Source organism: Gopherus flavomarginatus, chromosome 4 (genome assembly GCF_025201925.1).
Source record: "Gopherus flavomarginatus isolate rGopFla2 chromosome 4, rGopFla2.mat.asm, whole genome shotgun sequence".
NCBI lineage: Eukaryota > Metazoa > Chordata > Testudines > Testudinidae > Gopherus > Gopherus flavomarginatus.
This window is the reverse complement of record NC_066620.1, coordinates 194,094,067-194,118,987: the sequence shown is the minus strand read 5'-3', so window position 1 is coordinate 194,118,987 and position 24,921 is coordinate 194,094,067. Positions and strand designations below refer to the sequence as shown.

At 39.0% G+C, this 24,921-nt stretch overlaps 1 protein-coding gene across 6 annotated transcripts in view; it reads right to left on the bottom strand.

The window, feature by feature from the left end:
* Positions 1–2,983: 2,983 nt before the first annotated feature.
* GEN1 (GEN1 Holliday junction 5' flap endonuclease) overlaps positions 2,984–24,921 on the bottom strand; it is a 36,326-nt gene continuing 14,388 nt past the window's right edge. For 2 of the 6 annotated variants that reach the window (XM_050950721.1, XM_050950722.1), the window contains 9 exons: positions 22,856–22,929; positions 22,157–22,248; positions 20,095–20,245; positions 19,942–19,978; positions 19,766–19,846; positions 17,641–17,771; positions 15,857–15,918; positions 15,132–15,275; positions 10,321–14,878 (listed from right to left, as the gene is read on the bottom strand). In XM_050950721.1, the coding sequence (XP_050806678.1) occupies positions 13,428–14,878; positions 15,132–15,275; positions 15,857–15,918; positions 17,641–17,771; positions 19,766–19,846; positions 19,942–19,978; positions 20,095–20,245; positions 22,157–22,248; positions 22,856–22,929 (2,223 nt within the window). In that variant the 3' untranslated portion in view covers positions 10,321–13,427. Of the gene's footprint in view, positions 3,897–4,645; positions 5,054–7,015; positions 7,096–10,320; positions 14,879–15,131; positions 15,276–15,856; positions 15,919–17,640; positions 17,772–19,765; positions 19,847–19,941; positions 19,979–20,094; positions 20,246–22,156; positions 22,249–22,855; positions 22,930–24,921 lie in introns of those variants that run through there. The other 4 variants (XR_007774022.1, XR_007774021.1, XR_007774024.1 and 1 more) reach the window with 4 other exon arrangements.

Below are 24,921 nucleotides of genomic sequence, written 5' to 3'. Positions count from 1 at the left end.
CCCTCTTACAGGTAAGTAAACTGAGAGACAGTCAAGAGACTTGCTCAAGGCTACACAGTAAGTTGATAGCTGAGCTGGAACTAAAGCCCACATCTCCTGATTTCTGGTCCAAAGTTCTAACTAGAGAATGCTGCCTTTGCACATCGTATCATTGGGCTCTTCCATTTTCCATCTATGTTAAAATCAATACAAAGTCCAGGAAATGTTATATTGTGAAGAACAGTGCCAAGTATCACTAGGAAGGAATGCCTTGCCTAATGAGGCCACTATACAAGTTGGATACTTGTGCTCAAATTGTTTTCAGTATCTTACTCCTCAGGTTGTCACTTATGTTCTTCATCCTGACAATTTGTATTTTTGAAGGTTATGTTCAGCATGGCAAAATTCATCAGATTTTTTTCTTCAACCAAGCAAAGATGTGCATCAACTTTTTAATAATCACATGCTAGTCAATTTTTGATTCTTTTAAGCTTTTAACCTTCTTCAGGTCTCACACCCATGAACTGTACAATTTCAATATTTTTTTTCAGGTTTCCCACCATAGCTCTGGTGATTCAGGACTTCAGCATTTTTCCTGCCACCTCCTAATGCCTGAATTGGTTCTTGTTTGAGTGATAGGAGGCAGAGTTCCTGCGGGGACTGGATTTTCTCTGGCTGAAATCCTGGTCCCATTCAAGTCAATGACAAAACTCCCTCTTTACTATCTTATCCTTACTTTCATCTTGTCTCCTCTGCCTCCTGCCCTATCACATCCTCTTTCCCTGATTATCCCTCTCCTCTTCTACTCATTATCTCATCTCTCCTTCCCATCCTCTCATCTCCTATAGGTTTCTCCATTAAATTTATCTTCTCTTTTCTTCATCCTTCTGGATGTTCCAAGTAGAACATGCTTTTTAACCCTTACAAATCACACATACATACATACATGCCAGTTCACCTGCACCATTAACTGAATAGCTCTCTCACCTCCACAGAAAGATACAGTCACTTACTGTGGAGAGGAAGCATTTGATCACCACTTGGGACAGGATTTGTTTTGTTTTTCCCCTTAGCTGCAACACATGGGAAATCCCCAAAGTATAGGTTGGAGAATTAGTAGGTCTATAGATTTAGGGTTGGGGTTCAGCTGAGGTTCCCCACTCCGTTATTGACCATGCTTAAGCTAGTGTTGCTTGGAGAAGACTCTGCTAGAACATGTTAAACTATTTTCACTTTCATTTTTTAAACAAATGATTGAATAGAAAGGCCAACCTACCAGAAAAAATGCTGAACAGAACAGTGAGTGAAGCACATCAATCTGTCCCCTCAAAGAAAGTGACAATAAAATGGAGACTTGCAATGAAGAAAGGCCTGTGATCAAATTCAGTCCTGCCAATCACTTCTGTGAGCCCATTTTAGTGTGGGCCACTAATTTCACCCTCAGTAATGGGTACACACCCTTACTAGGAAACATGGACTCTATTCCTATCTCTGCCACTGACCTGCTGCAGGATAGTGGGCAAGTCACTTCACTTCTTTGTGCTTCCATTTCCCCTCCCTCCCTCTTATCTGTTTTGTCTATTTGCATTGTAACCTCTTCAGGGCAAGGACTATCTCTTTCTAGGTATTTCTCTGGAGCTCAGCACAATGGGTTCTTGATCACATTTGGGGTCTCTAGGTGCTACTGTAATACAAATAATAACTTGATGAATATAGACACCAACAGCAAGGAGTTAAATCTAATCCTCGAGGACGCTATGACAATATTCCTTTAAAACTACCCAAGTCCTCTTCAGAAACAATTTACAAAAGTACATATTGGCAAGTGGGACAGAAACAAACAGGACCATAGGGAATCTTGAATTTCCCTAATAGTGACCTGCTCTGTCTGGCTCTGATGCACATTCATCAATGTAAGACTCTTGACTGAGATCTGATGCTCACTGAAGGGCTGAAATTGAAACAACACAGACACATACCTACCTTTTGGAGATCAAAGTGTACCAGTAACTGAATTTTCTAGGATGTGCTACTAGAACATAATTCTCATAAAAGCTGCCAGGACCATTTAATGGAGAAAACAGAAGAGTGGCCTATACAATACATATTAAATACATATGTTAAAATATAAATATATTATCAAAAAGTAATTTAGCACTTGTATAAACCCTTTCTATCTTAAAAGAACCTGTCAAACAATAACTAATAATCTTAACACCCCTTTAAAGTTTGTAAATATTATGGGCAGGGGCGGCTCCAGACCCCAGCAAGCCAAGCATGTGCTTGGGGCGGCACGCCGCAGGCGGCGCTCTGCCAGTCCCCGGGAGGGTGTCATGCGGCTCCGTTGGACCTCCCGCAGGCGTGCCTGCAGAGGGTCTGCTGGTCCCGCGGCTTTGGTGGACTTCCCACAGATGTGCCTGCAGAGGGTCCGCTGGTCCCGTGGCTCTGGCCTGCGGGAGGTCCACCGGAGCCGCCTGCTGCCCTCCCGGTGACCAGCAGAGCGCTCCCCGCGGCATGCCGCCATGCTTGGGGTGGCAAAATGTCTAGAGCCGCCCGATTATGGGAGGCAGTGTGAGCCCCAAGATAAATATCTAACATCATATATTCAAAATATTTTTGGCCTGTGTTATACAAAAGGTCAGACTACATGATCTAACTATGCTTCCTGACCATAAAATTCTACAAATATATGAACATTCACTTTTGCTGACGTATGTTTTCCAGGATGTTTTTGAAACTAGTTTATCACTTCAAGATTTTCCACCTGGTACAATGTAGTGGGGGAGAGGGGAGGGGGAAAAAAGATCAAAAGGTCTATAAATGTGTCAAACTTCAAAATGCAAATCACCTGCCATAATGTTGCTGAGAACAAATCTTTCATTATCACCTTTCTGTGAAAGGTTCAAATTAGCCTGAATTAGTTGAAAAGAACAAGCAAAAGACAACAAATTTATCTTCTTGTGGGTTTTACCAGGTTTTAGATTTATTTGGCTAATTACAAAATACTCTATTACTCAGAATTATTCCACAATGAATTTTTCAGGCAATCTATAAATAAATAGTGATCACATAATGGTGTCATTACAGTTAACTGACAGGTTTGGCAATGTTGCTTGGAGTGTTGGTAACTATAGAAATGGATTATTTGTAATGCCTTATAAAGCAGGACACTCTTTTTAATTATTACGCTGTAGGTGGAAATAACTCTACCATTCTAAATCAATATATGACATTGGAAAATATAGACATTTTATATGAACCAAACATGTCAATGATCCTTTAAAAGTTATAATGAGCAAAGTTTAAGGGCTAAGAATTTTTCTAGATGTCAGTCTTACAAACTTCTATCGTCTGTGACAAATAACATTTCTTTAGTATTTAGAAGTATATTCATTTAGAAAGGTCTTCTGCAAAATTCTATCCTCCCTCATCCCCAGCATCTACATCACTTCCATGTCCTTCCAACTTACATTTTAGGGCCCAGTTCTGCAATGCGCTACACACAGCACCTCAGCTCATGTGGCACATATCGTGGGATGGGGATCTTTATTTCCCCACTCAGTTTAAAGTGTTTGAACTTTAAAGTTTAAAATGCAGAAACACTGTAAATACATTACTACAACAGAAGGAAATTACATATATTTCAGAATTTGATGGAAGCAACCATTACTGTAATTTGCATTGTTTAATAAAATTGCCAATCCTTTCTGAGGCTAGCAAATTAAAAGCTGTTGTGCCAGCAATGCATGAGTTATGGCAGTGTTTCTCAAACTGGGGTCACCGATTGTGTAGGGAAAGCCTATGGCGGGCCTGGTCAGCTTGTTTACTTGCCCCGTCCGCAGGTCCGGCCGATCGCGGCTTCTACTGGCCATGGTTCGCTGCTTCAGGCCAATGGGAGCTGCTGTACGTAATTTAACCTGAGTTTAAAAGTGCATGTGTAAACATTTGAATCACTACAAAGCAAGAGCAAAGAAGCGGATATATTGTGCCCAACATTTATCAAAAGAGGGTTTTTTTATGAGGGATGAGAACATTGGAAGTTATTCCCCAGCACTCCTTCATTTGTTGGAACCTGGATTTGTTAACCCTCTGTGAAGGCTGCAAACTCCATTTTTTCCTTGGACTTTCGAGGAAAGAGTAGGCTGACATCTTGAGCATGGGTGTTGTAGATATTTATGGTGGTAGCAGTTATTCACATTGTGTGTTTTAAGGCACCCACAGTGCAATATATTTTGTATATAATGGAAGAAAAATAATAAACAATACTCACAAAGTATACAGATAGCAGTTAATATGAGAGACCTCAGGACTTTTTAAAAATAAGAAATATTCTATATCAAATAGAATAGTGCAAGGATTTTTTTAAAAAGGAAAATAACTATATGATGGGTGCAAGTTCCTTGTTCTGCTGTTATCAGCCCTAAGCATTGGAAACATGAGATCAGCATGTCCACTTAATAGAGATTTCTCCTTCAGCCTGTTCACATGCAAAGGAGGAATGCCCCTGTTGTATTTTAAATGAACTATATGGGCTAAAGATATTAACATAACCCTGTCACTGTTCAACATTAAACAGTTGTAAACAAGGTTTGGGTGTGGTATAGAACCTGCTTAGTACCATGGCAAACACACCCTTAAAATTATTTTAACTTTTTATTAAAAAGTACAGAGAAAAAAGAAAAACAGAGCATTTGAAATGTAAAGTATTAAATATGGCTTTCATTTTCACTTTCTTTGTTCCCGTTTTTCCTTACCCAGGGAAGAGTTTTTAGAAGGAAACATCTCTTGTTTGACACTTTCTTAGATGGTATCAAGGATAGAAATTGTCCTTTTGAGGAAAAGAGAGGATGGGTTGGAGCTGTCATTGCTGTTATCGTTAAAATCCAATCCCACTTCATCCCAGGTGGTACTTGGGATTTAGCTGGAGCTGGTGGAAGTGATAATGTTGTCTGGGTCCCTTTCTCTGGCCTGGACATCCCTCAGGATCAGGAGGAATACAGTCCCAGGAGATGGTGGGGGCAGCAGACATGATGGTGAAGCTCACTCCAGTAGCCAATATTTCTCCTTAAAGGACCTACAAAGGGGACAGTGGGCAGAATAGTCCATCTCATTATTTTGTTTACCAATTAGGCCTAATTTCTGACACACCAATTTTGGTTCACTGATTTCTGGTTCCACATTTTTCTTATTTATCAAGAATAATCTTAAAGTAGTCCTCGACTTACCAGTAAGTCTTTTAGTTTGGACTAATTCAGTCTATCTTTTGCCATCATTTATCATCCTAGGTTACTGTGACATCTTATGAACTTGTACATACTTTTTAGTTGAGCCTACAATTGGGGTAAATTTGTAGGCCCCAACATTACAACCTTCCCCTTTCCCCCGATCCTAGGACTCTACCTTTGCCCTTCTGCTAGGGCTCCACAGAGTTTTGGATGTTAGGCTAGGCATGTGAGTAGGCAGAACCGGGAATGAGCTACCCTCTGTGGCATCAACTGTGCAGACCTGCTGGAACACTGCATGCAAATCAGTCAGGAGTTTCTATTGTTTGGCACTCTAGGCTGCATGGCAGCCCACCACTACTAGCATGAATCCTGTGAGAGCTGTAATGCCAGCACGTACGAGTGTGCAGAGATAGAGGCTTTTGGACAACAGAAGAAGTTATAACATTTTTAGCTACAATTTGGCAAATTAAATTGTGAAGCCGGCTCTCCTTATGCACAGTATCTAAAAACAGGGTTTTCCTCTCCATATGCCCATCTGTGTATATCCCCAGGGTACTGCATAAGGAAAACGCTGTTTGCAAAAGGAAACAGTACACAACATAAATCATATAGATCACAGGAGATCATCAGCTATATAAAGAAAGGGGTCCTGATCATGCCTGCAGATGCACATGTACAACTCTCATTGACTCAGCTGTGTGCATGAATCTATGGGATGATCATATACTGGGTGTTTTCCCATAGCCATTCTTGCAGTCAGTATTAAAATGCGTGGGGCTCAAAACACAAAATCTCACCTAGAGACTGTTGTCAAAGCAAATATTTTCAGTAAAATTAAGATCAACTCTGCAAGCAAATATCTGTGTAGATGATGTGGAATAAGTACTGGGATATGTGCACATTAGGATTATTAAATTATATTATAGTAGAACCCAAACTACCAATCAGGACAAGGATTCTATTATGCTAAATACTATACACACACACACGATGACATGGTATCTGCCCTACATGTACTGATAAAATTGAAGTATGGTCATGGGAAAATATCTTAATTTCTTCTTGTATAGCCAAATTCTCTACTCTCTGTATGGATTTCAAGCGGTGAGCAATATGGAAGTACATATAAAGATATGCAGAAAAGCATAGTTAGAGGAACCTTGTATCTGGATCGCTCTGTGTGAGAGAGACCACTTCACCTACCACTAAAGTAGAGTTTTCCAGCACAGAGAAATACATCATGACAATTTAGGATAGAAAGTGAAGAATGTACTCTCACCAGCTCAACTACAAGAGAAACTTAAGTAAAGCAAAATGTAATCAAACTGAAATATAGTTTGGATATTGGGGTTAGCACACCTGCACCCAAAGAGTGCAATGGAATCTTTAATGTCTGTAAGTTTTCACTCCTTCACCGTACAGCTCATCTGAAAGACAGTACACCTCTACTCCGATATAACACTGTTCTCGGGAGCCAAAATATCTTACCGTGTTATAGATGAAACTGTTTTATCGAACTTGCTTTGATCCATCGGAGTGCGCAGCACCCCCCAGAGCACTGCTTTACTGCGTTGTATCTGAATTAGTGTTATATCAGGTCACGTTATATCAGGGTAGAGGTGTACCTCCAGTAGCACAGGGCCACTTTATGCCATGCTGGGACATTGGCTCAGTAATAACTCAAGAGAAAAAAGGATCACCTACTGAATCTTCTGGAAGCAATGGTGTTTTCCCTGAAGATTTTTCACCCAAGGCCTGACTCAACACTTCTTCAGTTTTGAGCTTAAGCATGAGCTGGTGTTGCATCCATAGGGCCTTGTCCTACCTCCACTAAAATCAGCATTTATTGGCTTCAGTGATTCCTGCAAAGTCATTGACCAAACTGTAGGTTCTACAGTTGAAAATGTAAAAATCACTATTACCACCAACAGAAACCAAGACAAACTTTAAATGTCTGAGCTATCACTAAGTATATAGCACAATATCAACAAAAGGAAACAGTTCACATAGCATACATTATGTGGCAACTGTAAAAACATTTATAAACTCAACTCTTGCTCCTTTTAAGCTTCAAGTCCACGGGAGCCTTTCAGAAACTCATCTGAATAATGTAAATATGGGGCTATATGCATATGCAATGGGCCATCAACTATGTAAAATGTCCCCCTCCCCCCCAACTGCTTTACCAGAATTTAGCTATTGACAGTTTTACTTCACTTCTATCATAGAAAAATGTTACATATATATTCTGACTCTAGCAATGCTGTGCACATCATGAGTGACTGACATTCATCTTCACTGCATTTACCTTTAACAGAAAAGATGAATGCATGACAACTTCAAGTTTAAGACAGTTATCAGTAAAAGGTTCCTAATCTTAGAAGGGGAGTATTGAAATGAGCCCTGTGAATTTGCGAAGGCTGGTTTTGGGCTATTGCTGTTGGGATGAAACATAGAAAATCTCATGGTGAGAAAGATTAATGGGAGCTGTTATCCGAGACAAGATAAGACCTCTTCATGTCTAAGAAGGTGTTAAACCCTGCTATATTACATCAACAGATAAAAGGAAGCTGCAGTTAGTAATATTACTGGAGCTTGTTGCAGCCTAAGTGCTACTGACAAACCAGTAAAAGTCAGCGGTGGATTTAGCACTCTCTCCTTCAGGAAATAAACTAATTTGCATTCTTAAAACTGCTAAAATGTGTGATATAACCAGCACTACTGTTCACTCAGCTCCCAGGTTCAGATGATAAACTGAGTTTCTCATGTGTAGATTAATAGCTAACCTTTTAATTTTACCCATTAAAAATGAAGATTGTAGGTAAAAATTTCAAAAGGTCCTGAATTATTTAGCAGCACAAGCCCCCTTCCTAAATATGATTTTAAGAACTTGGGGATGGGAGACTTAGCTTCCTAAATGCCAAAAATCACATTTGAAAAGAGACTTGAGCCATTTTGAAAATTTTACCCAGTGAAAATAGTTACCTACAATTTAGATCAGATTCATGGATTTTAGTCAGTCATCTATTTTGGTTTAAATCATGAGTAGAGAAATTTATTTGAGCAACATCATTTTTAACAGTTTTAATTTTCATAGACATACATTTGTCAGACAATGTGGGCAAATTTAGAAATTCCTAGGTTCTAGCTACAATGACTACCCAGTCCTAAGGATTGGGAACAATCCGAAGTGAGGGAAAAGGTTTAATATTGTTCATGGGACCATGAACCCAGATCCAACAGTCACAAGCTGGGAGCTGAATGGACAACAAAGGTTTTAATGACATACACATCAACTATGCAAAATGTCCCTTCCTCCTCTCCCCAACCGCAACCCTCCTCACTCAACTGCTTTACCAGAATTTAGCTATTGACAGATTTTCTTAATTTTCTATCATAGAAAAATGTTACATACATACATATATACACACACACATACACACACTGATCCTAGCAATGCTGTGCACATCTTGAGTGACTGACATTCATCTTTTCTGTTAAAGGTAAATGCAGTGAAGATGAATGCATGACAACTTCAAGACAATTACCAATAAAATAGTCATTATTGTGTGTGTCATGTCAAAATGAATTTGCTGCTGCCTTCTCTAGTCAGTAAATGGTCTCTGTATCAGGTAGGAGCAGTTTGCTTGGAGTTGAGGCAGCAAGACATCAAAAGGTGCAAGCAAATACATTGTGGCCTTCCATTTCCATGTTGGACATAGTATGGTTAATACACTGGTGATACAGAAAAGCTTTACACATTCTGTTTGTGTTACCATGAGCAGATCATCTTGAATGCATTTTCATTTTGGTTATCTGGCCGATTCATCTCATTCGCTTATATATGCTGCTAAAGAAATATATCCCTGGTAGGAATTACTTCCTGCAGAGGAAATTTGCTATTTTTCATATTACTACAAGTTGATGGTTTATTTTAGGATTTTCCTTAAGGTGTATCAGGGTGGTTGGAAAGAGCAAGTCTGTTAGAGTAATACTAGAAGTGCAGTACTTTTTGTGTGGTGTAGCCTATTTTTCTTTGCAAGATGGGGATTAGGTGTTGAAAACATAGTAAATAAATAAATCAGAAGCCCTCCTGCTTTAGCTTGTAGGTGGTTTGTGTGTCCATTTATTTACCTGAGACAATTAAGAAAAATACCTCCATTAGCAGTCTAGACAGAGCTGCTTATGTGACTTGACTGAATTTAGAATAGTGCACTAGCATTTCACTTGCTAAAAGACCAAATGATGTGGAATCTGTACATCACACTGGGGCTAAGAGTAGCACACAGAACAATTAATGCTTCCCTCTACCAATGCAGAAGCAGTTTCAGCTGGCTTTTCTCCCTTCCCTCCAGAAAAAAAGGGCCAAGTCTCCCCTTCCTTTGTGTTTTTAGCACAGAACTAGGCCCTAATTAGGCAGAGCTCTTTAGCACTAGCACTTAAGCCTAGATTCATAATACTGAGGCACCGAAGCCCCAGTTTTAGGCTTCACTGTGATTCACAAACTCCTGCTGAACCATGTAGGCTCCTAAACTCATTGGCACCTAATTTTTTGGGGGTAAAAAGTTCCCTCAATACCTATGTTCCTGCCTCTGGGCATGCACACTGCTGCCTCGCTCTAGGCATCTGGACACTCATCTCCTGCCTAAGCCCCCAAGTGATTCACAAACTGGGGAAGATAGGTGTTCCCACATCTAACTAATGTGTGGGGCTCGATCTGGTAGGTGTGCCCAGAACAAGCCTATCAGAAAAAAAAGACTAAAAACATCAATATTATCTGTCAAATTTATAAAATAAAATCAGATTCTGCCAAACCTAGCTAAGAGGTATTCTGATGTGGGGCTCCGAGTCTTTCCCTTTGAAACAGTGCCACTATGGATAAATAACTAAAGAGTCACAGGGACAGACGGTGAGCAAGTGAATGCAAACATGAGAACAATTTTGTAGCGTGAACTATTAAACACGGCTGTTTAAACTGTATAATCCTCTGATTTTTTCCACTTGCAAGTCTCACTGTACAGTAGAGAGTTCAAACTTCTCTTCGCTAGTTTAGCACTTATATTTTCCACAGAAATTAATCAAAAACCTATTAGTTTAATAGAAAAAAAGAGCCACGTTAAGTTAAAATCATGAAGAGATTGTTTTGGTACAAATTATATTTTGCAATATATAATTAATTACATTTTCAAACACTTAATTACTTTTGTGCACAACACTTTAAGAACTTTTTGAAAAAATTTCAGATACAACAAGCATAATAAAGGTAAACACATATCTTGGTCTTCAATACAAATGATACAATTAGATGGAAAATATTATGTATTATTGTATGTCTAGATGTTCATTTAGAAGTCTAGCATTACCACAATTGTTATTCAGTATAGGACAAACTGTTTACTGGCCTAACAGTCTCCTAATTAGATTCAGCATATTTAATACAAGATGATAAAACAGAAAAGTAACATTTCTAACATAGGTAAGTTTCTTCATTGGAAAGATGTCTCAAGCTTTACTTAACAGATTTACCAGAACAAGGCTATATGGTCTGTGCTAACTCAATGCAAGGGTGAGCTGAACTATCTTAGGACTGTTTTCCTCTCACACTGGTGTATGTCTTCACCAAAGTTGCTCCTGATAATGGAGTTACATAGGTGTAAAGCTTATGAAAGGTAGAGATGAATCAGACATTAGAAATTATATATTTCCTGTCTGTTGCACATACCTGAACCTGAGTTGTGGGACTGAATGTGGCTCTTACAGCGATTCCAACAATACACAGTGCTGGAATCTTTGATATACTTTACATATCTGACCTCCATCATCCAAGAAAGAGTGGGTTCAAATCAGAATCCTGACAAAATACTTACAAGATATCATCCATCTATGCAGTTACAGAGACCAAGCAAAATTCATGACTGCAGTGGAACATCCTCTGAGAACACTTAATGTCTAATAATCATCAGGCCCCATATTCCAAAAGGGAAAAATAGGAAAATGGTCACAAAATGGAGAGGACATTTGCTTTAAATGCTTAAAAATTCCAAATCTTATTCCATCAAAGCAGAAGAGTAGGAGCTGCATCTTTCTTTTTTCCTAGGTAAAGAAAATACATTTCTTCTTCCATCATTCAGTCTCCAAAATCAATGGGCAGTTTTAGAAACAATTAATACCTTCAAAAAGAAAATCATAACCACATAAAAAGCAGACAGACAACCACACAGACAGTTCTGTAAGTTACTTACAGCACTGGTCTCTCAAAATGTAGTAGTCCTGATCTAGTCAACCACTGATCCCTACTCACATTTTCTAGTAACTACATAATAAAACTCATGAAGCATTTCATGAGCACCTTTTCATATGTATACTAATGATCCTTTTGCTTCATTCCTTTATGTAGCTAGAATAAATGCTATTATTTTCAGAAGTAGTTTTAATCACTCTCTCTTGCCACCTGGCTGGACCAAGAAGGCTTGATCCTCCCAAGAAGGTACAGATCTTGAGTTTTCTATTTAAATACTTCTCTTTTCTGTTCTATTTTATGTACTTATCACCTCCATTACTGTAGTATCTAAACACCTCACACTACTTAAATAATTTTACCTTCACAAACACCTGTGAGGTAAAGAAATACTATTTCTCCCATTTTACAGAAGAGGAACTCATGGAAAGTTATTGTAAAGGAGCCATTTCTCCCTTTTCCTGGGAAACATACTGAAGAGAACTGTCCTGCAAGAGGGAAGGGGATTGATTAGTTGAGATCATAGGTTCCCCTTTTCTCTAACTTCTACAAATTCTGTAAACCTGACATTATTGCTTCTTGATCAAAAAGTCTTCACTGGCTGCTAGCTATGATGAAGTCATGCATAACTTCACGTACCACAGCGATTCTCAAACTTTTTGTATTGTGACCCCCTTTATACAGCAAGCCTCTGTGACTCCCACCCCAAAATTAGAAATGGGTGTGTGTGTTAATATTAATTTAACATAACAAGGGCTCAGGCCTGTCAGCCCCATCCATTGCCAGGCCCACCCACGGGCTGACAGCTCATGACCCCCACGTAACCATCTCATGACCCCTAGCTTGAGGGATCACCACTCCCAGCTTGAGGGGTCACCACCCCCAGCTTGCAAACCCCTGACCTACAGCAATGGGGAACTCAGTGGTGATCTGTGGGAAATAGTATGTAGTGTGGGATATGTAGTCCCAGTCAATTGTATCTCTGTATTAATGGGTGGAAATTATTGTGTTGCTTTTTTGTTTTAAGTCTAATTTCAAGGCTCCTTTTACAAACAATGATTTAAAATATGTGATGCTTGTAAATGAAGTTGCAATAGCAAATGTAATTTTAGGTTTCCTATAATTTAACCTCTTCTCTGCTATTACCTAAAGGCACATCAAAACTTGCAGAGATTTCATTCTTCCTGTTCTGCAGCAAAAAAATGCCACCAGCTACAAACATTTAATACAATTACATTTAAATAAAAGTGTAGAGATAGCAATTACAGAACTAGAATGCACCTAAAATACTCACTTTGAGTCCACTCAGCTGGCACTGATTCAAGTGATTATTTATCCTTTTCTGGACTAGACATGTGTTCTAGCAGTTTATTATAGGACATGTCAGACAAATTCAGCTACCCTAGACAAGCTCAACTGCTGAATTTATCTGGTAATTTCTTTTAAAAATGCTCAACACCACTGGTAACCAAGTATTGTAAGCCTGTTTTAAAGTTAACACCCCATCAAGAGAGTGGTGCACAATGGGGAATTTCAGTTACACAAAAGCTGTATCAGTAGGTCTTGCTGAAAACACCTGACAGCAGCATAGCACATTGTAACTATATTATGGGTCTATCCTTACAAGCCAAAAGGCTAATGCTTCATTAAATAAACCTTACCTCTTTTGGAATAAAATATCAGTGTTGTATATTTTGTCCATGGCTATGGTGCTTATGGCAAGAAAATACTACACAGTCAAATGGATTTCAGGGCACGTCAGCTGTACTCCTGGGATGGCATAATTTTGACAATGTTTACATTTCAAACTTCAGTACCAAGTAAGCAGGACTTCACAATGCTTTCTATTAATTATGACTATGTTAACTTTGCAATACAGTGTCTCTTGAGCTTGCATATACCAATGCTATGAATGAGGAAAGGAATTATGTAGGAGTTTTAGACTCTAAGTTAACTGTTTAACGTAATGTATTTTTAATGAAGTACTAATTGCTTTTGAGTCTTAGTTTGAGCCTTTCAGACAGAGGCAGGGGACTATCTACCCATACATCACAGTCATCATTTTTGCTTTGCTGCAGAGAAGAACAGGAATCTAATCTTTTAAATGATAGTATTGGGCTTGGGAAACTGTTAGCTTCCACTACCGAGGCAGGTTTTGGAGATACTTGCATTGACAAATTGTTGCTAGTTATTTTTAAATTTGCCCCTCTCTCTTTCCATTTAGTTGAAAGATTTGATCCTCCGTTACCCCTCTCCTTGGTGATGTTTTCCTTCATCTGAGCTGGATTTAGTTGCCTCCGCTGTTTAATTCTGTAAATCTGATTTTTATCCATCATAGTCCCATCATCACTGTCCTCACTAGAAGAATGTCTGTCATGGCACACACTCTTTTTAATTGAAGTTTTCCAAGTAGCTTGAGTACAGAATTTTCTAATGTGACAGTTATCTGTGGCCTTTGTTAACTTCACTGATTCACCTTCGGAGTGCAAAGGCTCTGCTGCTTGACTTCTCAAACCCACAGACTTCAAACAGCTGTGTTTGGGGTGTTTTTGCTCCATTTGTACCAAGTTGCCAAGTTTTTTGTACTGTTCCTGGTAATTTTGTACACTAGAGACTTTCAGATATTTTTCTGATAACATTTTGATTTCTTTTGTGGTGTCACTTAATTGAACTGAAGGATAAGCGGAAACAGTCTCAGGAATTGATGTTTCTTTAATTTGTTTCAACAATTGTAAAGGTTTTGGTTGCACTACGTTTAGAGACAGTGCAGTATCTTTCTGCACAGACGTCTTCAGAAATATTCGTTCTCTTAAAGGCAACTTCTGAAGCTGTTCTACCAGATCAGTAGGGGTTGGAACCAAATACTCTGCACTGATGCAAGAATCTTCATCAGATTGTGTGGCACCAGAATATTTTGTGTTTTCCCTTGTTTTGTGCTGAAGTGTACATGGTTGGCTTATACAATTATTAGATGCACCAAGCTCAGACACTGAACAACAGGCAGAATCAACATGTGCTGGTGAAATGCTGAATGAGGTTCCATCCCAATCAATGCCACTCAGTTGCAGATCAACTATCATAGAAGAAACATAAGAGGATGATGCCTCAGGGAGTTGAGTAAACTGTGCTGGTAAAGTAAGAGAGCCATCTAAAACACTGTGATATTGAGTGTTGGGTGAAGCAGTTAGAGGAAGGGTAGATACTGGGTTTTGTAACTGAACAATTACAGTGGAAAAATCTGCAGCTAAAAGGGAATCATTAGATTTGGAGATACTTTTCTCCTGCATTTGATTATCAGGAAGAGTTTTAAAATCTGACTTGGAATCCTGCTCAGGAAAGCTTTCACATGTAGATTGCAAATTCATCACAGACAGAAGATCAGCAACATTACCATCGATATTTGAGTGTTCTTTTTCTTTTGGTTTATTTTTCTTACCTGAAAAAACAAAGAGCATACATAATAGGTGTTTCTTTGTGTCAAAATAAAAAACAAAAATTAACCTTATATTATTAGCAGATGAAAAAGAGGAGATGGGAAGGAGATGAGATCTTACTAGGGCTACAATCTTCCACTGAATATGATGTATGAACAGCTTTGGAAGAGCTGATGCAGTCCTGAAAATATCTTTATTATCTGTGTTATGGCGGTGCCCACAGAGTGCTAAGCATTGGTCAGCTTTCAAACTTACTTCTCTGTTTCCTTTCCAAAACTTCCAACTTTTCCACTTTATAGAAGCCAACAATGTCAGGATAGGCAGCCTGAAACAAAGCTTCTTTCTCTACTGTAACCACAAAGGACTCTGTGGGCTGATCATCTGCTGTAACATAATGCTCTAGAAAATTAACAAAAGCACATTAGGGCTGAGGGCATGGAGGAAGGGAAAGGACCAAAACCAAAACAATGCAGTTCCCTTGTCCTTAACTACAATTTTCAAATATAATGGTCAGTAGCAGATTAGAGGTCAGACCCCGGTCATGTTAAGGCCCCTTTGCACCAGTCTGTCATGGGCAGTTGAGATTCCCCAGTCATGGGGGATTTTTTCATGTGAGGTACTACCACCCTAATACAGGTGACATGCTGGGGCCAAGGAGGAATAAAACTGGAGTCCAATGTGCTGTCATGGTCCCAAGTCAGTATAAGGGACATCTTTGCCCTCCAAGTGTGCACCAAGTGCTGCTCTGACACGCCTAACAACTGCCACAGACAACTCCCACCCCAAGGGTTATTTGCATTTTCAATCAGTTTGATTTTAAGTGTGTGTTTTCTGCATATGTTCATAGAACAGTTGTCCACTCTGTACTACAGGTCACTTGTGCACATTTGCTGGCTACCCACTTCCTTTAAAGGGGATTTTTGTCCACTGTTTTTGGTTACATTACAGGATAACCCATGCATGTATAACACTACACCAACCTGGTTTTTGCCATTCAATTTCAAAACAAGGAATTCCATTTTTAACACGTGTCCTGACTATCCTGTGAAACAAAAGCAGACATGGTACCAACTTCACTAAATGATTTTGCTGAAGTAAGAAATGTGAAAAATCACAAACCTATAGCAAAATTTTAATTTTGTAAACTATGCAAATTAATCAGAGGGAAAAAAATTCTATTCCTCTATCAGTAGATTTAGTACAGATTCTAAAAATCAGATTTGCTTTTAATATCTGTAATTTTTTCATTGGTGCAGGTAAATAATAAACTTCAGTTCTTGACTTTGAACATATAAACAGACCATTAGTGAACGTAAAGGTCATAAAAAGGTACCAGATGAGCATCACTGGAGAGTGAAGTCCCCTTCTCACAAGAGATACAAAGGCAGTGATACTGAAAAACTTCTTCATACTGCCCTGCCTATGGCCCTCAACCCTAGCATGGGGACAACCTGAAACAGTAGTTGTGTCTCTATTCATTAACTCCTTTTGTCTCTTTGCTCAGACTGGAGAGTTTTGAGCCAGAGAGATATTGCTTGGGGGGAAATATTCATTTTATCTCTATTGTGCAGTTTAGTTAGGTGTTGTGTGTGTGTGTGTGTGTGTGTGTGTGTGTTTGCACGCGCATGCTGCCGATGTTTTTTTGTTACACTGACAGTTGCAACTGAACAGCCATCAGATGATAACTTAATCTCGCTATTGGCAGTGGATTTGAACCAGCAACTTAGAGGTTAAAAGGTTCCACATTCTACTAACACTCCTACAAACCATTCAGTCCCGGCTTTCAATATTTCTTTGGAACAGAATTCTGAATAATCACCATTGATCCTGCAAAAACTCATCTTACCACTTGTGCTATTGCCCATCTGTGAGCAGTCCCACTGAACTCAATGGAACTACTCACAATAAAGTAAAATGTGTAAATGTGTGCTAAAACAGGTTTTAGGCACTATTCCTGCATATATGGAACTGGATGTGCTACACAGAAGCAGAAGGGGAAATTACTATCTATGTAATAGGCATAACTCTGTTCAGTGGTGGCTTTGCACCCATGCAGGAAAGGAGAGGTAATCGGATGTCTTTGCCTATCCATGACGGTGCAAGACTGGTGATGAGATTGTCACAGGTACATACTGGCAATGTGTGTGGGTATATCATCTAAGCAGTGCACAGCCTCTCTGCATCCCCTTTTTTGCTAATTGGTAATAGAATTTGATGGTAATACTGAACTGAAAGTTTAACAGAGTTAGACAATAATGATATTCTGTCTTGACAAGAAGTATAGTAGAATTCAACAGCAAGACCATTCACTATTAGCCATAAGAGAAAAACCAGTAAGTATGATAAGAACTTCAGCTCCCCAGCTGTAACCTGTCACCTACTAAGATTTATAGACCACAGGCCTGATCGTGCATGGACTTCAATGAGCAAAGACTCATGCCCATAGTGCTTTATCTCATGTATAGTCCCACTGAAGTTGATAAGACTATGGCTAAAAGTGAGGCTGTGAAGAATCATGTCCTATAAACTAGCATTAAAAGAAACTTTTGTACACATTTTACTTTACATTTTATTTTTGTGTAGCCACAATGACAGAAATGCAGCACTGGTTTAAGCTTTTATCTTTTTCGAAAGGCAGCACATAGTTCAAGGATGAGGCAAAAGGGGGAAGTAAAATTTACGTCCGTAAGTAATAAGATTTTCTCCAGTGACAGAAGTGAACAGAAACATGGAGTGAATTAAAAAACTGCACAAATTACATTACCGTATTGCCTGCAGCTGCTCTGTATCTGTCTGACCAGACTTTCTTTTGATCATGTCATAGTGTGTCAACAGTGACAACAGTTTCTTGCAAGCATAGTGTTTGGTCCATTCCATCTTCTCAAAAGCAAGTCTCTGTTAAGAAATGCAACCGTAATATCTTCTTATTTTGTTGTTACAGTGTCCTTAACAGTTATCTCAACCAACACTTTAAATACGTATTACGTTTTATACATCGGTTTAATACCCATCTTATGGTAAGACACTAATGACCTCTCAGTGCAAGACGGCAGAATATTGGACATCCATAAAAGGATAGATATAGCAGCCTACTCAACTGAGAGTTAAGGGAGCAGTTGTGTAATAGCAGCAGCATGAATGGGAAGGCCACATCGAAAGCTAAACATTTTCTCATCAGATTCTGATAACATATCTCTTCCATGCATGCACACCCACAGATTTTTTATCACCTTCCACCAGAGTACTCATTAGTGGTCCACTGTCTATACACCATTCAAGTAAACAGTGCAATCAGTCTCAGAAGATGGAACATCAAAACAGATCTTCTGCCCTGTCAGAAAAGGTGAGCCTTAATGTTAGCCTTAGAGATGACCTAACCAAGAAGGGTATAGTTTCCAACTTCAGTACGTCAGCCCCAAAACAAAATGCAGATGGATAGTTCTCCGTTATGCCGCAAGAAGCCACTTGGTAAGGTTCCACAATTATGTTGCTGGGTAATCCGTAAATCAATCTGGAAGAGTCATTGTTCCAATGGACACTGAAATCACACAGCACAATAAACCTGGGAGAATTCTATACTGGGCACAAGAACAAAATCACTTACTCAAGGCATAAAGGGCTGGCCTATTTAAGCCCTGTGATTAGCACTAAATGGAATCACCAATTTTTGCATTGTAACGATCAGTCTCAAATGTTACCTACAGACTTTTAGACAATGCTGTTCTAATGCAAGGGGACCTCTTCAACTGTGTCGATTAAATACAATTTGGTGTATACATTTCAATGTTTCCTTTTGTATTGATAGAGTACAACTAAAACACATCTTAGAATCTGATTAAACGTATAAGTGCAGAGTTCTTACTGGTAGGCTATTGGTAGTCAGGCTAGTTCAACAGCACAATGAAGGCATGGTTTATAGCACTAATCCTCAGAAGAGCAATACAACGTCAATATTGAAACAAATTTCTTGAAAAACGAGAACAGCAGTTCACAATTTTTTTTATTTTTATGATGGAGCTCCCTTTGCTACAAATTAGGAAATGGATATTACCTTGTGTCCTTCTTACCAACCCATGACATTTGCCACCAAATTCCTTTTTATTCTGTCCAGTCTCTCTCATGTGTTCTTTGCCCCCTCTCTCCCTTGCACACTTTCCTTCTCTCTATAGGGTTGTTATTTTTAGATATTTTCCTCCTCCTCCCCCCACAATTATTTTCTTGTTTACTGGATCCTCCTCCTACTTTCCCACTAGGCAGAAAGATACATCCTGCTCAACCACTACGGACCTATCTATTAGTGGGCCAGATCCATAGCTACTATAAATTATACTAGTTTCACTGAAGTCAGTTGTGCTGTGCTGATTTACACCAGATGAGGATTTCATCCACTGTACTTGAAAACAGTGTTAATGATACATTGGTATCTCTCTCTTACGCATACTGTAGGCTGATAAAATCTATATCCACTCACATAACCTCTAGGAAGCATGCCAGAGCAGATATTTAAATTTTTAGGAATGATGGACCTTCCCAGAAAAGCCTCGAAATTTGGTAGGTGGCAATTCAGAACTGGTAAGTGAGAGCTAGCTGCCATAACAACTCAACAATTCAGGACAGGATGTGAAAAGGAACTTCAGATCTAACTAAGGCTGCAGTACTTGTGAGTGATCCTGTTTTCCAGTTCCTCTTACTACATTGTCCCCTTCTATAGCTATTCTAAGGCCTTAATTTCAGATTTCCAAACAAACATGTATATTAAAGTTGTTGCAAGGTTCTTACATTCTTCCCACTGATAAAAGTTACTAATTAACATTAATATTCTCAAGTGCATTGCATACTAACAAATGCAACATGTCAGAGAGCTAGATTCTCTATGTATCATTCTGTACCTGAAAAGACAATAAATCTGGCCTCTGGCGCTCCATTATCCTGACCAGTTTGTTTTTGTTTACAAGAAATTCTTCGATAACCTTGAAATAAAGCAAAAAGAGGACATTTAGAACAAAGTTAGCTGGAAATCCAATTCACTGATTAAAAATGAACCTTTAGCAGGCTTTTTAGTTACCTCAGAAAATGGAAAGCCCTCACAACCTCTAGCTTTTCTGCAAGTAAAACACACACATTAGGAACAGGCTAGAAACATGTGTGATGCAGGACTTGCATGCTCACCCTGCACCTGAAAGCAATGAGGAGCAGTTCATTTTGAAGACATTCCTACTTTCTGATATTGTCCTCCACTGCATTTGTCTGTTTCACTCGCTCTGAACAATGCCACTCACAAAGGCAGCAGTATTGGCTGTCATGTGGTTCACAGGACTTAACACTTCCACACAGTTTACATCCACTGAGCTCATGGTCCTTACAAGAACCTACAGAAAAAGGAAGAAAGAGAATGAGATGAACCATGTTTCCCAAACTACACAAGAGTGTTTCATAAAGTTGAGTATACGTGGGTATATCGCCAAAAGCTGCTGTATACAGAGCTAAGCACACTAGCAATACTGAGTAAGAGTTACAATAAAAATCCGATTTTTCGTTAGTTCAAATGTTGCAGAAGGTTATTCTGTAAAATTATCTCTTTAAAGACCCACAAATATCATGCATATGTGACACAGTGACAAAACTGTGGAATAAATGACTCTCTTTCTCTCTCTTCCCACTCCCCTTCCTCCCCCTAAAAATTTCTTGCTGTAAGCAGCATAGGGTTTGAACTGAAGGTGCCAGATAGATGGTGCCTTGAGATTGAATGCCACTTTAAAAATAAAATCCAGACACAGTAAGAAGAATAGCATTTGTCTTCTGCTAATATATCTCAATCCTGTCAATGGAGGGCCCACCAGCATGAATGGCTGAGTAGTTCGGTCTCAATGTCAGTTCAGTCTTTGCTCTCTTTATTGACACTGCCAAAAAGGTGCCAACTATGACGGCAGTTTGTGATGTAAATACCTGCCCAAACTAGACCTACACCACCTAACAGCAATTCAATAGCAACATCTTCTGCACACCTCCAACTGAGTCTAGGCTTGTATCAGTGGCCTGCAGGTTTAAAAAAAGGTCCTACTCCATCACCAATCCTCAAGAGAGACCGTTTATATTTTTTAAAGAAAGCTAATCCAGAAGTTGAGATCTGCATGAAAAGCAATTTTTAATGCAAGTCATTTAAAATATTTTAAAGGGCATTATCCTTTTTCAAAAGGTATTATACAGTAACTCCTCAATTAAAGTCGTCCCGGTTAACACTGTTTCGTTGTTACGTTGCTGATCAATTAGGGAACATGCTCATTTAAAGTTGTGCAATGCTCCCTTCTAATGTCATTTGGCAGCTGCCTGCTTTGTCCACTGCTTGCAGGAAGGACAGCCTGTTGCAGCTAGCTGGCGGGTGCTTGGAACCAGGGTGGACTGGCAGCCTCCCAGCAGCTCCCCACTCCCCTAAGTTCCCTGTGCTGCAGCCGCCCAGCTATCAATCAGGCAGTTCAGCTGTCCCTCCCCCCACTGCCATGTGTTGCTCCTGCCCTCTGCCTTGGAGATGCTCCCAGAGACTCCTGCTTGCTGTGCAGGGGGGGAAGAGATGGGGATAATATCAAGGTGTTCCCCTCCCCCCTGCACCCCACTTACCCCTTCTCCATGAAGAGTAGGGAGAGGACATGATGGGGAGAGACAGAGAGAGCTTGGGGCAGCAGCTGCTCTCTTAAGTTCCTGATCCACTTAAAAAGACAATGCACTTAAGAGTGGGTCAGCTTACTTAAAGGGGCAGTGTGCATCTCTCTCTCTCCCCCACGCACAAGGTGTGCGTCTGCCTCTGTCTGCTATGCTGCCTCCCCTCCCTTGAGTTCGTGCTGCCTTGTGTGAGAGGCTACATTAACAACCCTTGAGGGCTCAGCATTCCATGGGAAATATCCCTCCCTCTTCCACCTTCTAACTTCACCACCTCAACCAAGCTTCACAATCATCATAGCGGTGAACTGTATTAAATTGTTTGTTTAAAACATATACTGTGTGTATATCTATATAATATATAGTTTTTTGTCTGGTGAAAAAAATTTCCCTGGAACCTAACCCCCCCAGTAACAATAATTCTTATGGGGAAATTGGATTCGCTTAATATCGTTTTGCTTTAAGTCACATTTTTCAGGAACATAACTACAATGTTAAGTAAGGAGTTACTGTACTTATAAGGCTCCACAATGGAGGGAAGCCTCATTACCTAGGGACACTGCTGCGGGGGAGCAAATAAAATGTACATCAAATTAAAACAAAAATCTACTCCTTTTCATACCGACCTGGATGGTGGCACACAGAACAATGAATCATCTTGTTAACTGTTAGAACAGATGCATTACCACGTTGAAGCTGTCCTTTCCATTGATCAAACCTAAAATTATATTACAAATGTTAATATAATACAATCCCATAGCTTATTCATGCAAATTCTACCACTTAAATTAAGTATGGGCAAAAAAAATCATACCATCTAATTCATCCTCTTCAAATTATTCAGTTTTCCATTACACAATCTGTTTCAGTAAATATACTTTTTGAGTATGTACTATGGATTGTTGGGATATCTAACTCTGAGAGTCATTGGGGCAATAGTCATACCAGATAACATTAGAATCTAAAGACCCGATCCAAAGCCCTTTAAAGTTAATGAGAGTCTTTCCAAATTAATTTTGTGGGCTTGGGATCAGGATCTACCTCTTCTGATCCTGCAAACATGTATTACTGTTTGCAAGAACAGGAACTAGGAGTTAATGCAATTTTAAGCAATAACTAACTTTAAAAAAAATAGTTTGTCTGGAAGAATGTATTGTTTGAATACACAGCTGATCATCATGTAAGAAATTTAATATTTTGTTTCCTTAAAAATTAAAACATGAGTAGCATAGACTCAGGTTCAAAGTGCATCATAAAACTGTCTTTCAATAAGACAATTTAAAACACTGAAATATTTCAGGAGACAAGACAAACTTTAACTTTACCTCTGTAGTAAACTTTGACCTCGCAAAGTCGCAATTAACTTTAAAGCTTGTTCTTTTCCAACTCCTGGCACTCCCTTTTAGAGAGAAGGAAACATGGTACATATTAAAGTTTAAACTAATGTAAAACATTGATATCTTTTAGGTGTAATATAACACTATTTTGTACAGTCTTTCACACAAACTGCATCTCAAATGCTTTACAGAATTCATACATTAAAAAAAAGAAAAGAAAAGAAATTCAAAGGACTGAGTAGGGGAACATAAATTGGTTTTGACTAAGATTTGAAATGAGCAAAAAGGCAGACACAAATAGGAAAGTAGTTTTAAATGACAGGAGATGCAGAAAAGAGTCATGCACTACCAGTGGCCTGATAGTGTGGAAGAAGAGAGAGGAGGTACCAGTATTAGATGACAGGAAAGTAAAGTAGAGAAAAAACAGCGACAGGAGCAATTTCAAGAAGGGTTGTAAACCAGGAGGGTAATTTTCAACTGTGTGTCTTAATGCGACTGGAAAGACAATCAAAAGAGAAGGTCACATTTGTTTACATGTCGCAGTAGGGGAATAACATTCTCATCAGCAGAGGTCTGAGAAGTTGGGACTTTGAGGAGTTCCATGGAGAAGGGAGCTTCCATTGTCTCGATAAAAAGAGATAAAGGCATGGGTTTGGATTTCAGAGAGACAGTACACACCATAATATATTCAATATTGTGGAAGTGGTGGAAGACAGGTAGAAGACAGGCTAGCAGACTTCAGGCCTTGCAGGAAAGGTGGGCACTTAAGGAACCTTTGTGCCCTCTCAACTCTGGGTTGCTCTAGGGACTGGAGAGGCTCCTGACATAACCTACAAAGTCTAGAACCTACCTTATGGGAGCTTCCCCATTCTGCTCTCTGGGCCATAGCACTGCCCAGAAGCTTCTCAACAGTACATGCTATACTACAGTCTTGCCATTGATATGTCCAACACACACTTCTACTTGTGCCAGTGACTCTTACAGCTCATTTATGCCATGTGTAAAGGAGCCAGAACAGGAGTGAGAATATCACCCTGGATCTTAAATTAAAAAAAAAAAAAAAGTAACAAAAGGATTAATAAGCACAAAAAATCTTTACGAAAGCCCACTTGCCAAATCAAAATAATGATTGTAAAGGAGTCACTTTAAAGAACATTTAATTTTTAATAAAAAGAACCAGTATGTAACTTGCTTCTGAAGATAATGACAACTATTCACACACCAGAAAGTCAACAAAACAAAGATTGCTACCTTAAATAGTATCAGAAAACAACCAACGCTCTCACAACACTACCATCATTACAATATTAAAATGACAGGAAATCTTCAGTTAGCTTAAAAAGTATTTTTGCTAAAATTTAGCCATCAATTTTGATTTCCATGGCATCTGGTAAATAGATATATGTTGGGAAAATACTAAAAGAATGATGAGAGAGACATATAAATTTCCAAAACAAATGATGTCCAAGGATTCTTTTTCAAACTTTATACTCCCTGGGTGAGAGAAATAGATTTGGTATTTTCTACCTGAACCTTTCCTGCAGAACATCATTAAATTAAATAGCAAAGTACTTCTACAATCTTTCAGGAAAAAAAGTTGTGCGGATGGAATAACTAAGTGGACTGGGTGTGAGCAGCACTGGAAATCTAGGCAATCAGCAAACCCAGTTAGGATAACCATCATAACAATACCAAAAGGAAATATCCAAATTGGCTGCAAGCCTCTTAAATAAAAACAAAACAAAAAATCAGCATTAACTGCTGCACCAGCTAAACAAAAAAAAATGCTGAAAAAAGATAGCAGGAAAATATACATCTTCCTCAATATCCAGGATTTCATGAAGAATTTTAAAAAATTCAGATGCTTCTTGCTTTATATATAATATGGATTTAGCCATCTTACTTATGCAGAGTTAAAAGCACCTTGAAGTGAATTCATTACAATTAAAATCCCTACTGTTTACACAAAATTAATATGGAGTTGTCATAAGATTGTAGTACATCTCCAATGCAACTACAATGGGTCAACCCCTTGTAGACATGGTCATCTGGGA